General features: G+C 51.3%; 4 protein-coding genes across 4 annotated transcripts in view; 3 read left to right on the top strand and 1 right to left on the bottom strand.

Annotated features, from left to right (window-relative positions):
* The window catches only part of LOC136967812 (arrestin red cell-like), a 7334-nt gene extending 5810 nt beyond the window's left edge, over positions 1 to 1524 (top strand). The window contains exon 9 of the mRNA XM_067261761.1: positions 1 to 1524. This exon is cut by the window's left edge and continues 228 nt beyond it. The gene's annotated coding sequence lies outside the window, so the exon portion shown is untranslated.
* A 1420-nt stretch (positions 1525 to 2944) lies between these two features.
* med11 (mediator complex subunit 11) lies at positions 2945 to 4007 on the bottom strand. The gene is made up of 3 exons (XM_067261764.1): positions 3734 to 4007; positions 3465 to 3595; positions 2945 to 3376 (listed from the first exon to the last, which is right to left on the bottom strand). Exons 1-3 carry the CDS (start codon positions 3801 to 3803, stop codon positions 3233 to 3235), a joined length of 345 nt encoding a protein of 114 aa, XP_067117865.1. The 5' UTR covers positions 3804 to 4007; the 3' UTR covers positions 2945 to 3232.
* pelp1 (proline, glutamate and leucine rich protein 1) lies at positions 3997 to 13395 on the top strand. The gene is given in 19 exon segments (XM_067261765.1): positions 3997 to 4213; positions 4453 to 4517; positions 4664 to 4769; positions 5419 to 5568; positions 5825 to 5896; positions 5995 to 6054; positions 6439 to 6595; positions 6693 to 6825; positions 7349 to 7436; positions 7674 to 7762; positions 7885 to 7998; positions 8452 to 8602; positions 8822 to 8987; positions 9139 to 9194; positions 9556 to 9789; positions 10878 to 11520; positions 11552 to 12343; positions 12346 to 12759; positions 12918 to 13395. Coding segments are annotated over 19 exon segments (3729 nt in total). The 5' UTR covers positions 3997 to 4072; the 3' UTR covers positions 13016 to 13395.
* Positions 13396 to 13708: 313 nt separating this feature from the next.
* alox12 (arachidonate 12-lipoxygenase) overlaps positions 13709 to 15000 on the top strand; it is a 5348-nt gene continuing 4056 nt past the window's right edge. The window contains exons 1-2 of the mRNA XM_067262001.1: positions 13709 to 13714; positions 14016 to 14129. Of these exons, the coding sequence (XP_067118102.1) occupies positions 13709 to 13714; positions 14016 to 14129 (120 nt within the window). The remainder of the gene's footprint in view (positions 13715 to 14015; positions 14130 to 15000) is intronic.

Here is a 15000-nt window from a genome sequence, read left to right as displayed (position 1 = left end):
TCCCTCCTCATCTCATGTCCTCCTTTCTTCTCATCTCTCCTCCTCTCATCCCCTCCTCTCTCATTCTCTCCTCTCATCCTCCTCTCTCTCATCCTCTCCCTACTCCTCTCTCCCTGCCTTCTTTCTCTAAACCCAGGGTCAGAAACAGAGAACAAATGAATGAAAGAGAGAGAAAGTGGGGCAGAAGTGAAGGGACAGATGGAGAGATCTGGGGGAAAAAGCCGTCCAACATCGTTAGGTATATATTCTATGTTTGGATCCGTAGATTCAGGGTTGATTATATGTGTGTGAGGTCTCAGTGGAGGTGGAGCAGATGTTGGCTATGATGTCAGAACCATGTTAAATCTCTCTCTATTTCTGCACAACTACTTATAGGGAACACAAGCATAGGGTTTATGCAATTATTATTGTCGTCATGTTTTTCCTTCTTGATTAATGATGATTGATTTGACTATGGCACTTCTCCATACACACACACACGACTACCTTATCTATTATGTTGTTTATCTATTACGGTGTGAACAGTGACTGTGTCCATGAAGTAGAGGTGTGCGTTTAGATACCATCTTACAGGCAGAGGTGTGTTTTGCGATCCATAAACGAGATGCGTGTGTCAGTGGGGCTGCAGTGTGGCGTTGTGGGCTTGTAGAAGGACAGGAAGGACGTGGGCGCACACGCTAATGCCAGGGGATGGAGCTGGGTGTCATGGCGCCCCCTGGTGTCAGGTAGAGGAAGTGCTGCTCTGTGTGTCAGGTTCAGGGATAGGACTACTGTATATTTGATGTAGAAATCGCGAAATATATTGGATTGTAAGCACAGATCTGGGGTCAGGTGAGATGTGATCCTAGGTCGGTCTGTAAAAGGCATAGTTTGGTTCTGTGTCTCTCCTACTATAAGTCTTATATAGTTTGGTCTTATATAGAGTTTTGAAACCAGCATTGTTATTTTCCTCCTAAAATCTATATAGAGACAGATCTTAGGACACGAATCAAGTGGAAGGAGGGCAAATATATATATATATTATTTTTGTTGTTATATTCTCCAGAGATATACTTAATTCAAATGTTGTCGTTACTTGTCCTTTTATGGGTGAAAAACGACATTGTTGTATTTTGCGTGGTAAAGAATCAGGTGATGATGAGGATGAAGACCCTGCTGTAGGCTCGTCTGCTGTAGATGTTCTGCCACTCGGTTATGGACGCGGGAAGCCGGTCTTAGTACACAGCTCTCGCTCCAGTCCGTTAAACGAAAGGAAAAGGCCAAACATGCAGAAAGGAAGATCTGAATCCATTGCAGAGACTGTCGCTTGGCTTGGACTTTCAGATCGGTTGTCAACTAGTTTAGTCTGATTTACTACATACTACTATATATATACTATATTTTTCCTTCTTCTCTCTGTTGGTTCGTTGCAGCACACAGAATAAGAGAGTACACAGACACTTCCTGTTTCTCCATACATTTTACATTTACATTTTACATTTAGTCATTTAGCAGACGCTCTTATCCAGAGCGACTTACAGTAAGTACAGGGACATTCCCCCGAGGCAAGTAGGGTGAAGTGCCTTGCCCAAGGACACAACGTCAGTTGGCATGACCGGGAATCGAACTGGCAACCTTCGGATTACTAGCCCGACTCCCTCACCGCTCAGCCAACTGACTCCCTTGACTCCCATACACTGTTTTATCTTCTTTTTATTCCCGTACCAGGGGCATAGCCAGTCCCCCCCAAGTCCCATTTAGTCATTTCATTCAGGTCCCCTTGGCTACGCTGTCCCGTACACATCAGGGTCTAGCACCAAAACAAAACACTCAAATAGAAACTCTAGCAATTCTGTTTCTAGACTTCATAGGTTTGGATCGGGTACCCCTCCTCCTACCCCCCTCCTACCCCTCCCTTCTCCAGGGCTTCTCGTCCTGTAGGGCCGAGTCGTCTGGGTACCCCTCAGACGTTTTTGTTCAAAGACAAGAATGTATTTTTTATTGTGTGCAGCCTGAATTCAACTTCTGTAAATTCCATTTGTCCGTCCGTCCGCCAGTGTTTAAACACGGTTTTAAAGAATCTGTCGTTTAGTGTGACACGGCTCGTGTGCTAGCAATGTTAGCAGGTGACGAGAAACTGTAGATCTTCTGAGGCATCAACAACATCGCGAAACGTAACGTCACACGCCGACGTCACAGTCTGTATGTTCATATTGTGATTGGATGCATGGCATGGCATTCTTACAATGCACTGGCAACAATATGAAAACGTTGTGACTAATAATTGTGATAGACCTTTTTAGAACTCCAAAACACAGGAGACGTCCCATGTAAATGTTCTTATATTGGATTATTTTTATGTTAAAAAAAAATGTTAATCAGATTGTCTCCCCCGTTCTGTCAAGTCAAGTGCAGAAATGTTTTGATTTTGTTCCCTTCCATTTTAGTTGAGGTATCCATGGAAACGCACGCCATCACGTCATAGTAGACTGCCGTGTTCCAAGTCTATTTTACTAGATTTTTTTTATCTAAAGGACAAATTTAAGCTACTACAACTATTACTACTAAACATGCGATTCATAGAATGATACTTCAGTGCTACCTGGTAATTTAATTAATTCACAGATACGATGAGAAAAAGTATATTGTTATCGAGGAAAGATGTATAAGCAATATGTTATTTTAGTCAATAAAACTGAAAAAAACCGTAAATGAAAAAAGTACAATATTTTAAAATGTTACTCAGAAAAAACAAACATTGGAAAATATATGTTGCTTCTTTATTTTGTACTGCATTTTAGAAAATTAAAAAATATGAAAAAACAGTTAACATACACCGTTGTCTCTATGTCTCACTATTGGAGTATCTGTGTGTGTGTGTGTGTGTGTGTGTTTGTGTGTGTGTGTGTGTGTGTGTGTGTGTGTGTGTTAGGAGACTGACAGTATCAACACACAAGCCCACGAACACAGTGAAAAAAAGTTTTAATAAAAAAGATCTCCTGGTACCATACTCTTATGAGCTATACAAAATACGACGACACAGCACCTCATCTTCTCAACAGATTGAAAAACGAACCTCCTGACCTCACGCACATGCACACATCAAGCTGCCAACGTTGACAAACATCTGACCGTTCATCTTCTCTGTCAGATCATTTCAGCTTCGTCTCTCTGTCCCCCTCTCCTCTGATCATGTAGCCTGATAAGGAATGGTCGTTATCAAGTCCTCCCTCCCTCCTCCAGCTCTCCCTCCTCAGGTCTGAGGGTCCAGTGTGAGCTCGCAGGTGCGTCCTAGCTCCCCTAGCTTGACGCGGGCGTACTCAGCACGGTTCAGGGCCATCTGGCAGTCCTTCCTGGCCGAGTAGGTGGAGCCCTCGTGGGGCTGACCTGTGGCCACCTGGGTGGTGGAGGGGTGGGTGTCAAGTGTCGACCGACTAAGAGTTTATCAGAGGGTGTGTGTGTGTGTTTCATGATGCGGAACCTACCTGAGTGAGGTAGCGGATCTGTGAGCTGAGCTCGCTCTCCACTCTGTTAACGGAACCTTGAAACTGGCCGAGCTGTCGGTCCAGGAAACTGGCGTTGTGTTTGTCTTTTGACAGCTCCAGTACGATGTTGCCTAGGAGACCGATGAGAGGTTATGAATAAGAAACACTGTTTAACAGACTAAACACAAAATAAAGACATTTGTAAACACCAACGTTATAAGAAAAATACACGTCTGATGATTGCGACGGGCTGTCAATAGTGCACGGACCAGCACACTGCAGAATCATCGCGATTTCCTTCTCGGTCTCCTCGAGCGCTCGAAGTCTGTCGTTAGCCATCAGTACCACTTCACTCCTCCTCGACGGTCCAGGCGGATACAATTAACTCACTAACCTCACAAGGCACGATAACAGTGAATTTATAACGACCATCGAACTCTAAAGCGCGTATACAGACACCAACCGTTTTTACCCCTCAACTAGAGAGTAACCTAACATATTAAATCCCACAGACTTTATCTGAAGTCGCATTATATTTACGTCATCAACCATATCTCCAGGTTGGTCGCTTTATTCTGACGCCGTTGCGTGGCGAAGTGGCGAGCAAGATGGCTACATCGGCTTGGCTGCATGGCCCAAACAGTATGCGTTTAACGGAGGGTTTGGTGTCTCTTCTGAAAGAGCAACGGCCCGAGTATCTTCCCGCACTTCTATCAAATTACCGGGAACATGGCGTGGTCTCGACACAGGTAATATCAGCTAGCAGGCTAACTGATAGTCTAACTCCCAACCGCTTCGTAGCAACGTCAGTGTACAGGCTACACTGAGATGGACCGGCCCGCTTTGCATTTGTATTTCCTTTTATGTACATCAGTGTGACACTACACTAGCTACAACACACAAGCTTACGATAACTTAGCAAAGCTTTTACAAATCGTCTCGGTGGTTTTGGCCTGTCACTTGAAAACAAGTCGTTTTCATCCTACAGAGTTCTGGTGCCGTGGGGGGACTCGTGGGTCTCATCAACGCGAAGCTCAGCTCCAGCAAAACCAGGTGCGTCGCTATAGCAACACGGTGGGCGATAGGGAATTGATTGAACGGATCGCAGTTTTTAGGAGATAACTCAAAGCTTGTGTCTCTCTGACGCCCTGTTTCTCTCCTTCGCTCCCTCTCTCTCCTTCTCTGTGTGTGTGTGTCAGATTTGAAGGCTTGTGCTTGCTGTCGGTGTTGGTGAAGGACTCCTCAAGTGAGGTGTTTCAGCAGCACTGTCTGTCATGGCTGAGGTCCGTTCAACAGGTTATACAGGTAGGGTGCTCACACAGGACACACACATACACCATGCACACACACACTAAACACACACACACACATCACTTCCATGCTCTTATCCTTTTCTTATCACTTCCCTCTCTTCTACTCCTCTCCTCCTCCCTCTCTCCTCTCCTCCCTCCCTCTCTCCTCCCTCTCTTCTACTCCTCTCCTCCCTCTCTCCTCCCTCTCTCCCTCCCTCCCTCTATCCTCCCTCCCTCTATCCTCCCTCTCTCCTCCCTCCCTCTCTCCTCCTCCCTCTCTCCTCCCTCCCTCTCCCTCTCCTCCCTCTCCCCCTCTCTCTCTCTCTCCCTCCCTCTCTCCTCCCTCCCTCTCTCCTCTCTCCTCCCTCTCTCCCTCCCTCCCTCCCTCTCTCCTCCCTCCCTCTCTCCTCCTCCTCCCTCTCTCGTCCTCCTCCCTCTCTCCTCCCTCTCTCCTCCCTCTCTCCCTCTCCTCCCTCTCTCTCTCCCTCCCTCTCCCCCTCTCTCTCCCTCCCTCTCTCCTCCCTCCTCTCTCCTCCCTCCCTCCCTCCCTCCCTCTCTCTCCTCCCTCCCTCTCTCCCTCCCTCCCTCCCTCCCTCTCTCTCCCTCTCTCTTCCCTCTCTCTTCCCTCTCTCTTCCCTCTCTCCTCCTCCTCCCTCTCTCAGTCCCAGGCTCCTCTCCCGTCCCTCCAGCTGGCAGTGAGTGTTCTCCAGGACCTGCTCCAGTTCTCCTCCCAGCTGCCGGAGCTCGCCCGGGAGGTGGGCCTCAACTCTACCCTGGGGATCCTCACCTCCCTCCTAGGCCTCAAGTCTGAGGTGAGCGCTGGTCTCTGTTGCTCCTGGTCTGGGGAGAGCCGGTCCGGTCACCCCGGGCTGGGCTGTGCTGCTGACCTCACACCTGTTGTGAGATTTTCCCCTAAAGTTTCTCCTTTATCACTCACTCTTTCTCTCTCCCTCTCCGTTTCTCTCTCTCTATGTCTCTCTGTTTCTCTCTCTCTAAATCTTGATAAGTGATGTGTCCATGCTAGGGTGTGGAACATGCGCTGAACATGTTTGTGTGTGTGTGTGACAGTGCCACCTAGCAGCAATGGAGGGCATGACGGCCTGTATGATGTACTACCCCAGAGCCTGTGGCTCGCTCAGGGTGAGAAAACAAACTAACCCCGTATTTACAGATACTAAGTATTTGTGGAGCCCAGTTGTGTTTCATACTGTGTTGTTGCGTGACGCCTGTCTCTACAGGATAAGTTGGGAGCCTATTTTCTGTCCAGGATGGACAATGCCCATCTTAAAATACAAGAGGTCAGTCACGTTGGGCTTTGTCATCCTTCATATTGAATATTTCATCCAACCATCACTTCCTCTCTTCCACCTCATACTCTAATCTGGTTTGCCTCAATGTACTCTCTTTCACTTGCCTCATCCCCTCTCTCACTTTTCCCCCTCTTCCACTCCCTCCTTCTCTCTATCTCTCTCTCTCCTTTCTTCCTCTCTCTCTCTCCTCCCCCTCCTTCTCTCCTCTCTTCCTCCTCCTCTCCCTCTCCCTCTCCCTCTCTCTCTCTCTCCCTCTCTCTCTCTCTCTCTCCCTCTCTCTCTCTCTCTCTCTCTCTCTCTCTGTACCTCTCTCTCTCTGTGTCTCTCTCTCTCTCTCTGTACCTCTCTCTCTCTGTGTCTCTCTGTCTCCAGATGGCGTGTGAGTGTTACGGTCGCCTGCCCTGTCTGGGCGGAGTCTTGGAGAGAGGAGGAGGCGGGGGCAGAGCGGAGGGCTGGACCAATCAGATCCACTGTCTGCTGGCATCAGCCAATGGCTTGCTGGCACAGCTCTACCAAAGTTCAGAGCCAGGTACAGTTTTGGTGGTGGTGGTGTGCTGTGTATGTAACAGTGGTGGTGGTGGTTGGTGTTCTGTGTGAGTAACGGAGTGTGCCCCCTGGTGGTGCAGAGGGGACGGTGCAGTACGAGGGCCCGGGCGTGGAGCTGCCCTACCCCCTCCTGGATGACACAGACCCCCTGGTCCTGCTGCAGGTGCAGCACCGCTACCGGGCGGTGTGTCTGGCCCTCACACACACACTCAGGTACACACACACACACACACTCAGGTACACACACTCAGGTACACACACACACACACACTCAGGTACACACACACACACACACACACACACACTCAGGTACACACACACACACACACACTCAGGTACACACACACACACACACACACACACACACACAATCTCAGGAACGCATTCATACACAGCTCACACACCAACACATACACACTGTGATTTACTCTCCCTCCTCCCCCCTCTCTCCTCCACCACCTCTCTCTCTCTCCCCCCCCTCTCCTCCATCACTTCTCTCTGTCTCTCCCCCCCCTCTCCTCCATCACTTCTCTCTGTCTCTCCCCCCCCTCTCCTCCATCACTTCTCTCTGTCTCTCTCCCCTCTCTCCTCCATCACTTCTCTCTGTCTCTCTCCCCTCTCTCCTCCATCACCTCTCTGTCTCTCTCCCCTCTCTCCTCCATCACCTCTCTGTCTCTCTCCCCTCTCTCCTCCATCACCTCTCTCTGTCTCTCTCCCCTCTCTCCTCCCCCCACAGTGTGGACCCAGCCTCAGCTGTGCGTCTGCCCGTGCAGCAGGTCCTCAACCTGGTGTGTCGCGCCCTGGCCGTCAGCTGCAAGAGCATAGTGAGTGTTACACACACACACCTCACACACACACACCTCACACACACACACCTCACACACCACACACACACACACACACACACCTCACACACACACACACACCTCACACACACACCACACACACACACACACCTCACACACACACACCACACACACCTCACACACACACTTCTCACACACACACACACACACACCTACCATACACACGTGTGTGTTGACGCTGGTGTGTGTTACCAGAACATGACGGGAGACGGCTGTGTGAAGCTGCTGATGCTGCCGGGCGTACACACACACACACTGGAGGTTCTGCAGGCGCTCATCTCTGCGTAAGTACACACACACACACACACACACACACATTCCTACACTAATATCTGGTTATTTAGTTAGTTTAATAAAACATTTATGAAGTAGATAATGAGTGTTATTGTGTGTGTGTGTGTGTCAGGGTGGGAGGGGGGATGGTCCAGTACTCCAGTCTGCTGCAGAGGCTTTTCTCCCAGACCCTGTCAGCCTGGAGCCCTCCACCAGAGAGCAGCCTGGGCCAGCAGAGGGCCTTCAGGTAACACACACACACACCCTGTGCACACACACACACACACCCTGTGCACACACACACCCTGTGCACACACACACACACCCTGTGCACACACACACCCTGTGCACACACACACACACACCCTGTGCACACACACACCCTGTGCACACACACACCCTGTGCACACACACACCCCGTGCACACACACACACACACCCACACACACACACCCCGTACACACACACACACACACACACCCTGTGCACACACACACCCTGTGCACACACACACACACACCCTGTGCACACACACACACACCCTGTGCACACACACACACACACAGCCCTCCACCATAGAGCAGCCTGGGACAGCAGTGGGCCTTCAGGTAACACACACACACACATTTACACATACATACACACTCTCACCCCCCCACTATACGCACACACACTCACTCACACTCTCTGTTTCCCACAGTGCAGTGCGGGTGTCGGTGTTCAAAACGTTGGAACTGTGGGTGAGAGTGGGCGGGGCTTCGTCTGGCATCCTGCAGGGTAGCCCCGCCCACTCTGAGCTCCTATTCGCTCACCTCCTGGGTGACATCACGCCGGGAGCGGACTCTGTCAAGGTGAAAGACCAATCACATTTCTGGACGGACAGGGTTTCCACCCCATAATAATAATCATAGACATCTAAGAATAGTAATAGGAATAATTGTATTCCAACATTATTGTTTTGAAATATTCCTCTCTTCTGCATCCCTCACATCCACACTTTTCTCCCTACCTGGTTCCTCACTCCCTCCTTCCTTTCCTCCTTCATCCTCCCTCCGTGTCTCCTCCTCCAGTTGAGGGCGGGCCCATCGACAGCATCCTCTGATCTTGTGGGTCCAGGCAGCAAGCCCGGCCCCCGGCGGTCCAAGGGATTGGCTGTTGGTGATGTGGGCGGGGCTTCCATCCAGAGGAAAGGAGACGCCCTGGCCAATCAGGACACGTGTCTGTCTGCGCTCAGGGGTAAGTGGGCGGGGCCTGTCGAGGAGAGGTGTGGTCAAGTACTTAGTGTTGGAAGCCTTGTCACTAAGATGTCGACATCTGTGTTGTAAGAATCTTAAGTCTTGTAGCGTATTGTAACGCATTTTGGATCTATTTCCTGTTTGTGTTGCAGCTCTCAGACACATCGTACTGACCAGCGGAGCTCTGCTGAAGGAAGACTTTCACAAGGTGTGTGTGTGTGTGTGTGCGTGCGTGTGACATTCATTCATTCATTATTTAACCCAGTATCTGATTGCACTATGTTGACCACTCATGCTGCTTATTCTTATTTTTATATATATTTTATATTAAAATTGTTTTATTCTTAGATTGTTTAGTTCTTAGGAATAGTTCAACTTCTGTACCTTTACTTAATTTAAGATTCGTATATGTTTAGTGTTTGCACCTCCCTGCCACAGTAAATTCCGTATTTGTATAACATACATGACGAATAAACCTGATTCTGAGTGTGTGTCTGAAAGACCACGAGAGCACGTGTTTGTATTTTCACGTGTGTGTGTGCTAACTCTGCCCCTCCCCTCCCCCGCAGCGCCTCCACGACGTGGTGTTGCCCCTGTGTGTGCGTCTGCAGCAGCAGGCCAGGGGGGACGGGGGGTCCCGGGGCCCTGGGGGGCCGAGCGGCCAGTACGGGGGCCCCGCCCCCCGCAGGGAGCTGTACCGCCTCCTGCTGGCCCTGATCCTGGTGCCCCCCCCTCGCTGGCCCCCCCCGCTCACCTGCGCCGTGTCACTGCTCAGCATGGGACGCCGAGACAACAGCACCACGGTGAGGACGCACACACACACACACACACAGCTCCATGGTGAGGGCACACACACACACACACAGCTCCATGGTGAGGGCACACACACACACACACACACAGCTCCATGGTGAGGGCACACACACACACACAGCTCCATGGTGAGGGCACACACACACACACACACACACAGCTCCATGGTGAGGGCACACACACACACACACACACACACACACACACACAGCTCCATGGTGAGGGCACACACACACACACACACACAGCTCCATGGTGAGGGCACACACACACACACAGCTCCATGGTGAGGGCACACACACACACACACACACAGCACCACGGTGAGGGCACACACACACACACACAGCACCACGGTGAGGAGAGAGATGTGTATATATACACGCCCACACGTATGTGAAGCGCTAGGTCTAATGTTTGGGTAAGCAAATGTGTGGTTTGCACGGATAGGCACACACACGCAACCTTTAATCTGAACTCCTCTTTCCTTATAGGTATAAATAAGACTTCCGTTTTCAATGTAAACGCACACAGCACACACACATGGTTAATTATATACCGCAGAACACACAAACGCACACAAGTCACACACACACACAAAGCATACACACATATAAAATACATACATTTAGTCATTTAGCAGACGCTCTTATCCAGAGCGACTTACAGTAAGTACAGGGACATTCCCCCCGAGGCAAGTAGGGTGAAGTGCCCAAGGACACAATGTCATTTGGCATGGCCGGGAATCGAACTGGCAACCTTCTGATTACTAGTCCGCTTCCCTAACCGCTCAGCCACCTGACTCCCTAAATACATACACACAAACTGGTGGTAGAAGTCTGTGTTCTGGTGCAGTGTGCTGTAATCTAGTCCTTATCTCTCGCAACACAAGGCTGTTGTTCTTTCGTCAATAAACCAGTTTGGTATTGCACACCGAGAATGCAGTTGCATCAGGGAACTGTGTTCATACGTGCCAACTGTGTGGAGCCTCAAGCACATTTGTTTTCATTGTCTCTCTCTGTCACTCTCTCCCTCCCTCTCTATCTTACTCTCTCTCTCTCTCATGCCATCCCTCCAGGTGTCGTCCTTCTGCACGGAGGCGCTGACCATATGCAACTCCCTCCTCCACCCCCGCACTCCGTCCATCTCCCTCCCCCTGCCCCCCCTCACCCTCAAACCCGCCCTGGTCCTCGCCCCCTCCCAGGCCCCCTCCCTCACCCTTCCCACCCTCCTGGGGGGCCCGGCGCCTGGGCCCCCTTTCCCCGCCAGACACCCTCTGGGCCTGGGCCCTGCCTCCCTGCTGGGCTCCCTGGAGAACCACCTCCCCCTGGTTCCTCCGGGCCAGCCAGGTCACCTGGGTGCCCCAGGAGAGATGCTCCTGTCCCCCCGTCACCACCAGGCCGAGCTGGCCGGGCTGGGGCTCCCGGAGAGCCAGAGGCCCGTGTTCGTCCGCTACGACAAAGAGGAGGCGGACGACGTGGAGATCTCGCTGAACAGCGACTCTGACGACAGCGTGGTCATCGTTCCCCCGGGGATGCTGTCGCTAGGCAGCCAGGACTGCGCCGCGGCGACAGGGCTTCCGGCAGGCGCGGGGGCCGCGGCGACGGGAACCGTCGGCGGCCAGGGAGGAGAGGCGACGGGGGCGACGGGCGTGGCCGGGGTGTCCGCGATGGACGTCTCGCTCCCAAACGACCTCCCCACCTCCACCATCTCCATCACCATCCCCATCCTCCCCCCCCTCCGCCGCCTCCTCCGGCCCCAACGCCATCAACTCCTTCCCGCCCGTCTCCGGCCCCCTGGTGTCTCTGGTGCCGGCGCTCAACTCCACCGCCCAGCTCACAGCGCCACCCGGTGGCCTGGGGGACTCCCTGCCTGGAGCTCAGCTCCAGCAGATGCTGCTGCAGACGCCGGCCCCGGGACAGTCCTCTTCGCTGGGCATCAACCTGCAGATGCAGTCCCTTCACAGCCAACTGGCCCAGACCTCCAGGCAGCTGCAGCAGCAGCAGCAGGCCAACGAGGAGGACTCGGCCGTCATCAACATCAACAGCTCGGACGAAGACGAGGAGGACGAGATGGAGGACGAGGAGGAGGAGGAGGAGGAGGGGCTGGAGGACGAGGAGGGTAGCGACTACGCCGAGGAGGACTTCTACGAGGGCGAGGAGTACGAGGAGGAGATGGAGGAAGAGGAGGAGGAGGAAGAAGAGGAGGGGCTGGAGGACGAGGAGGAGGACGAAGAGGAGGAGGGTGAGATCCCTCGTTTGGAAGGCGAGGGCAGGAGAGGGGCGATGGGGAGGGAGGAGGGGGAGGGGCTCCGGGGAGAGGTCGGGGAGGAGGGAGGGATGGGGGGATTCCACGTGGAGGGAGAGAGGGAAGGGGGGATAGAGGAACTGGGGACGGGGAGGATGCCGTACGGAGACGAAGGGATGAAGACGCAGGAGGTGGAGAGTATCGGGGTGATGGAGGAAGAGAGGGAGGGAGAGAGGGAGGGAGAGGAGGAGGAGAACGACAGGATGAACGACCCGACCATGCCTCAGATCCTGTGCGTGACGGGGGAGCGCTGGAGGAGAGGGAAGAGACCGAGGAGGAGGAAGGAGAGAGACAGGAAGTAAGGTTGTGGGAGCCAGGAGCCAGTCGGATGGAAGGAACCTCCTCCTCGGAAGAAGGCCCGTCCAATCAGCACGAGCAACGGGAGGCTATTCGGGAGGCTTCGCAGGAAACAAGCGCCGCTGACGACCAGCCGCCCAATCGGGAAGGAGAAGAGGCTCAAGGGGGCGGGGACTCGGCCAGGGAGGAAGTGAGCTCATCGGCTCAGAGCGAGAAGGAGGGGGAGGGATCCGAGCGAGAGAGGGGGGCGGAAGAGGACGAGGAGAGAGAGGCGGATGGAGAAGATGGCAAAGGGTTAAACGGAAGAGAGAACAACAGGAGGAGGAGGCACAGAGAAGAAAAAGGTAAAAAAAAAATCATTATCCTAGCCTTGTAGCTTAGCATTATCTTTGCAAAGCATGCTGGGTGTGTAAATCCATATCAAAGGGTGGATAACTAGCAGCATGCCTCGCTCCTCTGCCCTGTCACTGCATGTTGACATATCTCTTATCTTTTGTTCCCCCTCCCCCCCCCTAGCTGGACGAGGAAGTGATGGCTTCCATGCTCGCTGACTTTGTGGCCTGTCCCCCTGACGACGAGGACAATGGTGCTTCTGCCTCCAAACAGTCTTAAAATGGGCAGGTTTAAACTGGTTTGGCTGGTTTAGACTGGTTAAAAGATCCATTGGTTTAAACTGGTCTGGGCTGGTTTAAGATCGGTTGGTTTAGACTGGTCTGATTTAAAGACAATACTAGACTTGAATGGTCTGGTCTGGTTTAAACTAGACTAGTTTAGTCTGGTTTGGTCTGGTTTGATATTTGACTGCGACGCATTCAGACCTAGTTTTTCTACAATACTGCATGCAGTCATTTAACCTCATGGACAGAATCTCAAAACCGTTTTAAACATCTTTATATTAGAATCAGACAAACATCAACTGGTCATTCACCGTCTAAAACCTGTTCCCTTTTTACACACGTACACACACACACACACACACACACACGTACACACACACACGTACACACACACACGTACACACACACACACCACACACGAGGCACCCTATATGACCCCACACACTCTGTGTAACACAGCTTGACTTTTGTGCTGTTGGTTTTTTTAAATAAGAAAAAAAAAAGATGTGTGTGCGGCAATGTTGACGTGTGTTATTCTAGAGGCTGGTTAGTTTAAGCGTGTTGTTGATCACTGTAATGTTTGTCTTCACTTCCTGTTTACATCTGCTTTCGATTGAGGTCCATCTTTTGTTATTGAATGAATAATAAACGTCAGAGACAAACTGGCTCTTTCTCCTCATGAGGATTAATGCAGGTTTGTAGTGTTTTGTTTGTACAAGAATATCGATTTCATGATTACATTTATTATTATTCATTCAGTTAACTGGAGGACTTGGTGGCTCATAGTAGTAGTAATATAATTATTAATATAACTGATAAAGACCACCAACTAGGAGTATTACTATTATTTATTTAGGTATCTCAGGAGGAGACAGCTGGCTCTACCACTGTCAGGCCTGAGTTAAGTTAGGTAATGTCGAAAAGCAGCTCAAGTCAGTCTGGAGAAAGTCCCAGAAGCCCCTCCCCCTCCAAACCGAAAGCCCCTCCCCCTCCAGACCAGAAGCCCCTCCCCTCCAGAGACCAAGGGTTTCAGCTGTGAAGCAACAGGAAGCAGAAACTGCAGCTTGTCGGCAGCCCTGATCTACGCTGGAACGCACGCATCGCTGAAGGTGAGTAACCTGTTTGACTTTATTACCGATGGATGTACAGGTACCTTGGAATTCTCCAGTCCTGATCCCATCACAGATTCCTATCTAAACCTTTAAAAAACTAAACCGATAGTTAAAAGTCCTAACCAAAATGAGTTACTGTTATTGATAATATTCTGAATTTGATAGCCTGTAAATAAACATAGGACTGCATGTGTGTGTGTGATCTAGTTTGGTTTCTCAGCTGGTTTTGGGCAGCACACAGGCAAGGTAACTTTCTCACGGTACCCCAGTTCACATACAGGTCAGTACAATGCAGAGAGGGCATTCTACACCCAAATATTCACACCGTGCTCTTGAATGTTTCAAGTGGAAGACTTGCTGAAGCCGTGTGTGAGTGGTGACTCGTGTGTGTTTATACATGTGGAGTCTTGGCAGATGTTACCTTTCAGCAGAACCTTGTTGTGTTTAGGGGTCGAGTGTTTTGTTGTTGACATATTTCCAGAGATACACATCTGTTGAGTGTGGTTGACTGCCTCTAATACTGGGGTTACTTCCTCCTACTGGAGGGAGGGAGGGTGGAGGGAGGGAGGAGGGAGGGAGGGTTGGAGGGAGGGGAGGGAGGGTGGAGGGAGAGAGGGATGGAGGGTAGGAGGGGAGGGGAGGGTGGAGGGAGAGGTGGAGGGAGGGTAGGAGGGAGGGTGGAGGGAGGGAGGGTGGTGCAAACATAAGCAAATGATGGTGCTTGGAGAGAGAAAGACAGGATGACAGTATGTTGAGAGGGAGTGAGTGTGTGTTGAGAGAGAGTTAGTGAGTGTGTTGGGAGAGAGAGCTGGAGAGGGAGTCAGTCTGTTGGGAGAGAGAGTTAGTGTGTTGGGAGAGAGAGAGAGGG

The sequence above is a fragment of the Osmerus mordax genome, chromosome 23, assembly GCF_038355195.1.
Source record: "Osmerus mordax isolate fOsmMor3 chromosome 23, fOsmMor3.pri, whole genome shotgun sequence".
Taxonomy (NCBI): Eukaryota; Metazoa; Chordata; class Actinopteri; order Osmeriformes; family Osmeridae; genus Osmerus; species Osmerus mordax.
This window is presented reverse-complemented; position numbering and strand designations above follow the sequence as displayed.